Source organism: Galeopterus variegatus, unplaced genomic scaffold, assembly GCF_000696425.1.
Source record: "Galeopterus variegatus unplaced genomic scaffold, G_variegatus-3.0.2 Scaffold6752, whole genome shotgun sequence".
Classification (NCBI taxonomy): Eukaryota; Metazoa; Chordata; class Mammalia; order Dermoptera; family Cynocephalidae; genus Galeopterus; species Galeopterus variegatus.
Window position 1 is genome coordinate 9,816 of NW_007732863.1, and position 7,451 is coordinate 17,266.

Below are 7,451 nucleotides of genomic sequence, written 5' to 3' on the forward strand. Positions count from 1 at the left end.
GGGGGCCGCACGTGCGGGTGGCATCGGGTCCCCGCAGCCGGCGGCCCCTCGCGGGCTTAGCACGCCCGACAGCACTAACGCGCTGGTGCCCGGCCAAGCAAATCTTTTGTCCGGGGCGGCGCTGACCCAGCAGGGCGCCGCCCGGTATATATGGGGCCCGAGGCCGGCGGGCGGGGCGCACCATGGCGCAGCGCTCGGGCAAGGTGAGTGCGTCCCTCTGCTGTCCCCGAGCCGCGTGGAAGCCGGGTGGGGGGCGGGCCGTCGTCGCCCCGTGGACGCGGGGAAGGGGAGGGGCAAGTTGTTGCTGCACGTCTCCTTTGCCTGTGACAAATCCAAGCAAGGCTGGCGTGCTCAGGTGATTAAGAGCACAGCCTTGTCACAGCAAAGTTGGCTTAATTTCTCAAGAACATGGGGCCGCCTCGCGGTTGGCTGAGGGCCTCTCTAGTGCGGTTGGGGGTGGGCGGGGAAGGTCTCCCTCTCCCATCCCCTCCTTCTGGGGTCCCAAGCGCCTCCTCCCCCAAGCCAGGAGCAGGGCGGGTGTCAGGGACGGCCGGTCCCCAGCTTGGGGTCAGGGGTCTCCACTTATCCCTGCAGACCTTGGGCCCCACTGCTGTCCCTTCTTTGCCTGAAGCTGGTCTAAATGTGGCTTTTCCTTTCTTGGGATCTCTTCAGGGCACGTGGGGCAGGCTCTCTGCAGACTGTTGAGATTTGAGGGACCCCAGAATCCTTTGGGTGCCCAGGTCTCCCTGAATGTCTCGAAGGCCCTAAAGCAGACCGTCTTGTGCAGGAAGTGTGGCAAATTTAGATTTCCCTTCCCTTTCTCTAGTGTCCCTTTCCTAGCTAATGTGATACAGCCTTTGGTCTCTAGAGGCTACAATCCTGAGTGTTCGTGGGTGAGAGACATCACTGTCTCAGTCTGCATGGGCTGGGTTATGCGTCAGTAACAAACAGCCCAGGAGCTCAGTGGCATAGAACAACCAGGGTATGTGCCTCCCTGGCACTGCACGTCCATCGTGGGGCCACAGTGCTCCAGTCCTCGTGCCCTCTCCTGCGCCCCAGGCTGACAGAGAAGCACAGGAGATGAAAAGGTAGAGCCCAGAAAATCACTCGCACTCTGGCTGGCGACGTGTCCACTCCCACACACATCTCTGCCCAAAGCATATGGCCACACCTAACTCCAAGGGTCTGGAGGGGCAATTCCAGCAAGTCCTCCTGGGAGACCTAGAAACACTGGCAAAGCACAAACAACAGTGACCGGGACCTGGGTAGCATTAGTGTGCTTTGACAGGGTCCTTCCAGGGCCACAATTCTTAAAACCCAAAGAGTTACTGAATGGTTGGAATTTTAGTTCTGTTGGCAAGATGTGAGTTTTGGGGGTTGTTATTGCTTCACATTGTTTAGTCTGGGGACAAGGACAACCTGTTAGTGCTATCTAGCCATAGGACACCATATCTAAACTACTGCTGGGTTGATAAAATCCCACATCTCACACACGCCTGTTACCCAAAGGAGTGCCCTCCAAAACAGAGAGAGACAGGGTGACACTTACAAAGCCTCTTTTTGAAGACATTAATTCTGTACCAGGCCCTCACACGGTTTCAGCAGATTCAGCCTCTCTGGTTAAGGAGGCCCAATCCCAGGAACCCGACTTTCTGAAAAATAAATGTTGGGTTATGATGATGGGTTTGTGGGTGAAGTTTATTCTTTTTTTTCTCTCTCTCTTTTTTTTTTACAAGTGAATGTGAAGTTTATTCTTTGGAAAACATTTTTTTAGGTGTTATTATGAATGTTATGTTTTAACAATGAACAAACATTGAGTTTAAAAAACGCAGTGGAAGTTTGAAAAGATCCTATTTTCAAATGGGCACCTAGACAAAGGGGAAATCCCTGTCCCCAAATAGCTGCTGAAATGTGTCTGCTCCACGTGAGCTCCTGGGGGTGGGGCCAGGGGCTGTCCGACATCAGCCCATTGTCCATTCATTCTTTCGCACAGTCAGCAGATGGTGTTGGGCACCTACTGTGCGCAGCAGGGCTGGGCCCTAGTGACCTGGAGGCCAGGGTTCTATCCAAGGTGTTGGGTCCCAGACCCCAGCCTCCCAAATGGGAAGGAGCAAAGCCCCCGACCCCAAGCTCTCTGACCCGGCCTTTCTAGATCACGCTCTATGAGGGCAAGCACTTCACAGGGCGGAAGCTGGAGGTCTTTGGGGACTGTGACAACTTCCAAGACCGAGGTTTTATGAACCGAGTGAACTCTATACGTGTGGAGAGTGGAGCCTGGGTCTGCTTCGATCACCCTGACTTCCGGGGCCAGCAGTTCATCCTGGAGCATGGTGACTACCCTGATTTCTTCCGCTGGAATGGCCACAATGACCACATGGGCTCCTGTCGGCCTGTAGGAATGGTGAGTGGGCCACTCCACCTGGGGGCTGGAGGGCTTCCTGCTGGAGGGACCAAGGGCCAGGTCTGGGCAGACACAGGACAAGTAATCAGGGAGCGTGGCCCTCCCAGTCTGAAGCTCCTTACCCCAGTGCACCCACTGGCGTGAGGGCGAGAGGTGTGGGGGCCAACTTGCTGGGACTGGGAGGGGGAGCCCCGGGAGTCTGCGTGTGTACGTTTTCAGGCATGTATCAGGAAACCACTTTCAATTCCTGATCCAAAAATCTAGCTAAATTTTCCATTTAAAATGTTGTTAGGGCCGGCCCGTGGCTCACATGGGCGAGTGTGGTGCTGACAACACCAAGTCAAGGGTTAAGATCCCCTTACTGGTCATCTTTAAAAGAAAAAAAAAGAAAGTGCTGTTAAATATAAGTTTGGATTTGCAACCGGACAGGGGATCACTCAGCTACAGTAAGGCTGATGGAGGACTGGAGTATCTGCTGGTGCAGGTGATCTTGTAGCCTTGTGCTCTGATCTTGGAATGGTTGATGGAGGAAGCCCAAGTATCACTGGCCAGTCAACAGACATTTGGGGGCAGGTCCCTTGGAACTGCACAGGTGGCTGACATCTCACAGGTGTGGCCCAGTGTGTGTGAGGGTTGTTGCTCCCCCATCGTGAAGGATTGTTTCTGTCTAGTTGCCCCTAGGGCGGGATTTGAGGAATGGGGTCCCCCAGGTCACAAGTATTAACTGACCTGCTGGGAGTTCTGGTCTTCAGTGGCAACTGGCTGGTTCCTGGGGCTGGGACGAGCTGCTCTGGTCAGAGGGAGTCTCTGCATCGCGTCTGCAGGAGGGCCTTCCCCTCCCCTGGACACGTGGGCCAGGCAGTTCTGGAGAACATCTGAGGAATTCCATGGAAGGGGCCTCTCTGCGTGGGGCCCCCTCTCTTTTCTACATCAGTTGCAAAATCAGCTGGGTTTTGGCATCTCAAACTGCAAGAATGCTTTCTTAGTATTTCCGTCAGGCTGTGGACATTTGGGAAAAAGGAATGGAAATGCTTGGCCCTGGATCCTGCATAAAGCTATTTATATGAAAAATCTATTAGGTATCATGTGAGGCTGTTCTTGTAAGAGCTATCCTTGGGGCCGGCTGTGATGCAGACCTAGGCCCCCCGGAGTCCGAGCCAGTTTGGAGCTGGCCTCCTGTGTCTTTCAGAAACATGGGGAATCATATAGGGAGATATATCCTAGTGAATGGTGATGTCACAGCCAGCAGGGATTTCAGCAAACGAGATGTTTTAGTTTTTTGGCTTCATGTTTTAAAAAAAGGTTCTGTTACAGTTTTAAAGTATTATCATTCGAAGGCTTGCCTGTGGCCCCAAGCAGAGAAGTCAAAAGCTGGGGAGTGTGTTGGTGTGGCCGTGGCAGGAGTCCCTAGCCTGAGCACTGGAGGGATCCCAGTGACCCTGGCCCCAGCCCAAACGTAGCTGCTGGTCCCTGGGAAGTCTTGCCCTCTATGGACTACGATTCTGATTCTTTCGCTGTAAAGAGAGGAGATTGAATAGTTCAGGGGCTTTGAAGCTTTTTAAAGTAAAAGAACTCTTTTTTTTAAAAAAAAAAAGATGACCTGTAAGGGGATCTTAACCCTTGACTTGGTGTTGTCAGCACCACGCTCTCCCACGTAAGCGAACCGGCCATCCCTATATAGGATCCGAACCCGTGGCCTTGGTGTTATCAGCACCGCACTCTCCCGAGTGAGCCACGGGCCGGCCCCAAGTAAAAGAACTCTTTCATCCAACCACATCTCCTGGAAGAACAAACAGAAGTGCTGGGTTGAAGTGTATGTTGGGGTGGGGGCCCTCGCCAGCCCCAGCCCAGGGACCTGGGTACCCAGAGCACTGGATGATCCTAAGCTCCTCCACATGCGGGACTTCTGTTTGCAGGGAGGGGAAACTCAGAGCATTTTCCTTCTTTCCTTTCTCCACTCGCTTGGGTCTTGGAGCATGGGGAACATTTCCGCCTAGAAATCTTCGAGGGCTGCAACTTCACGGGCCAGTGCCTGGAGCTGGTGGAGGACTGCCCCTTCCTTCAGAGTCGGGGCTGGGCCAAGAGCTGCGTCAATGCCATCAAGGTGTACGGGGATGGAGCGTGAGTATGGCCCTGCCTGCCCTGCCCACCCACCACCCAGCAGAGCTACCCCTGAGCTGGATTTTGCGCCATGCAGGGCAAGCCCCACCCCGCTGGCCTCTGGGGACAAGTGGGCGGCTCACTTCTGGTGGACAGTGAGTGCCAGGGGGATTTTGCGCAGGCTCAGAGGGGCTTGTCTGCCCTGCTCCAGCACAGCCCTCAGAACCCTGGGCTTGCCTGTGCCTCTCGGGCTCCCCGCACACACAGGTGCCTTCTGACCAGCCAAGGGCAGCTGCGCCCCCACTGTGCACTCCTGTTGCGCTCTCCTGTTGTGCAGAGCTGAGCACGTTCAAGCCAGCCATCTGTATTCACCTCCCCAACCATCTGATCGGCTAGACTTTATTGCCCCCATTTTACAGAGGAGCAAGGTGAGACTCAGATTAGCTTACCCAGCATGTGAGTGGCACAGCTGGGATTACAGCCTGGTGGAGTCAGTGCTTTCTAGAGCTGGGTGTCTCCCACACCTCAGTCCCCTCCCCTCAGGAGAAGAGCCCCCACATGAGTCAGCTCCCCCACCCCCATGCATGGTGCTTCTGCTCACTCACAGCCCCCACTTCTCTCTTCATTCCCAACCCCTGACCCTGGAGGCAGCAGACTGTGCCAGGCACCAGGTGTGGGGTTGGGATGGGGGAGGAGAGGGGCCAGTGGCAGGTGAGTGGAGAGCTGGGAGGAGTGCCGTGAGCCAGCTGACTCAGTGGGCTGTGTGGCCTTGGGACAGATGGACTCAAAAATTGAGTCTGTGTCATACAGAGGGGAAAGCTCTTTCAACAGCACAGTGCTTTGGGGTCGGTGGGAAAGAACTATTAGGCCCAAGGTGGGGTTCACTGCAAAGAGGCTGAGGCAGAGCAGCGCATGACCTGGGACCTCAGAGAGCACAGCTGTGTGTGTAGCCCCTTCTGGGAGGCCCAAGACTGAGTCCCTTGTTGCTGCTTCCGAAGGTCACCAGCCTGTCCCTGACTGATGGAGAAAAGCTGTTTTCTACCTGTGGTGAAGGTGGAAGAGAGGGGTTGGTCCTTGACCAACTTAGCTCTGAGTCCTCCACGGGGGCCAGGCCTGCCTGCCCCCCTCCCCTTTTCCTTCCCTGAGCACAGCCTCCACACCCTGCCTCCAAGTGGGGAGTGGGTCCAGATGGAGACTTTTTCTGGTTCCCTCTTACAGTACCATGCCTGTCTCAGGGATGGTGGGGGAAGGACAGGGTTGCGCCAGCCCCTGCTCCCAGCTGTCCTGAGCTCTCTTCCCTGGGCCACACTCCCCCTCCCACCCCACCTTCCTACCTGGGCCAATAGCACCCTTCACTGCAGCCCCACAGTGTCCCAGGTGATGGAGGGCTAGGGGCCATGTTGTCTCCTGTCCCTTCCCATGCCAAGCTCTCCAAGGTGCTCTATAAAGACGTGTCTTTATTGGTTTCTTCTTTTCAGCTGCCCAGGAGCTCAGAGCTGTGTAAGCTGCAGCCAGAGCTGGGATGGGGGAGGGAGGAAAAGGGCCCCCAGTTGGGACACACACACACACCCTCCATCCTGTGGGCTCTTCTGTGCACTGCACTCACCATGGCCCATTCTCCACTGGAGGGAGGCCCCATGAGGGCAGGAGAGGGCCGGAGAGGGCAGGACCTTGTAGGCCTGACTAACTTTGCACCTCCAGTATCCAGCACAGTGCTGGGCATACGTGAGAACTCAGTAGCACTCGTTGAATGAACGAATAGTAGTACTCGGTCCCCAGGCTGTGCCAGGCACCTCTCTATGCAAGATGGCCCTTTCAGGGAACAGGAGTGATGTTGGCGGGCAGCGAGGGTTGGAGTGCTTCCTGGAGCCACCCTCGGCTCTTGCTGTGGACTGATAAGTTTTAAAATGTGGACAGTTACTGGGCACCTTCCCACCAAAAGCACGCACACAGACACACGTGACAGCCAGCACTGACCAACGCGGCGGGTGGGGAAGGAAATACGATGGGCGGGGGGAGGCCACCGATATTCCCGAGGGGCGGAGGGGCTGCAGGGGTGGCGGGGCTGCAGGGGTGGCAGGCTGCAGGGCGGAGGGGCTGCAGGGGTGGCGGGCTGCAGGTGTGGCAGGCTGCAGGGCGGAGGGGCTGCAGGGTGGCGGGCTGCTGGGGGGTCTTCTGTCGGCGCTCCGGTGGCATCCCGGCGGCCGCCTGACCGCCCTTTCCTGCCTCCAGGTGGGTCCTGTACGAGGAGCCCAACTACCGCGGCCGCATGTACGTGGTGGAGCGGGGCGACTTCCGCAGCTTCTCCGACTGGGAGGCCCACAGCGCCCGCGTGCAGTCGCTCCGCAGGGTGGCCAACTTCTTCTAGCCAGGCCCGCCCCGGGGCCTCGGGCAATAAAGTCCTGAAAGCGGAGCGCTGAGCCGGCCTCAAGTGCGTTCTCGGCCCCGCCTGGCCCGGCGGCCGGGCGGGCGGAGGAGGGCGCCGGGAGGCCCCCTCGGGGCGGGGAGGGAGCTCACAGGCCCCGGGGCCACCCCGTCATGTCACACGGAGAAACCCTGGCCCAGGGCGGGCGGGGACCAGCCTCAGGTCCCAGAGCGGGACGACCTCAGGCGGCGCCAGGACCCGGCCCAGGGCACTTTCTCCTCTGGGACCCCCGGGGCCAATGAGGGGAGAATGGGAGAGGAGAAGTATTGGGGGGAAGTGACACGGGAGGGGCCAGATATGGGAGGGGTAGGAAAGGGAGGGACGGGGAGGAGGAGGGCGAAGCGACGTAAGGGGCGGGGCCGGGGAGAAGTGACGTGAGGGGCGGGGAAAGGGCGAGAAGCGACATGAAGGGGCGGAGAAGCGACAGGAAGGAGCGGGGCCAGGAGGCGGAGAAGTGACGTGAGGGGGCGGGGCCAGAGAAGTTATATGGAGGGGCGGGGCCAGTGGCGGAGAAGCGATGTGGGG

General features: G+C 57.6%; 1 protein-coding gene across 1 annotated transcript; it reads left to right on the plus strand.

Moving 5' to 3' along the window:
- Window positions 1–89: 89 nt before the first annotated feature.
- CRYGN (crystallin, gamma N) lies at window positions 90–6,914 on the plus strand. Its single transcript, XM_008591192.1, has 4 exons — window positions 90–203; window positions 2,153–2,401; window positions 4,377–4,522; window positions 6,734–6,914. Exons 1-4 carry the CDS (start codon window positions 183–185, stop codon window positions 6,867–6,869), a joined length of 552 nt encoding a protein of 183 aa, XP_008589414.1. The 5' UTR covers window positions 90–182; the 3' UTR covers window positions 6,870–6,914.
- Window positions 6,915–7,451: the final 537 nt, after the last annotated feature.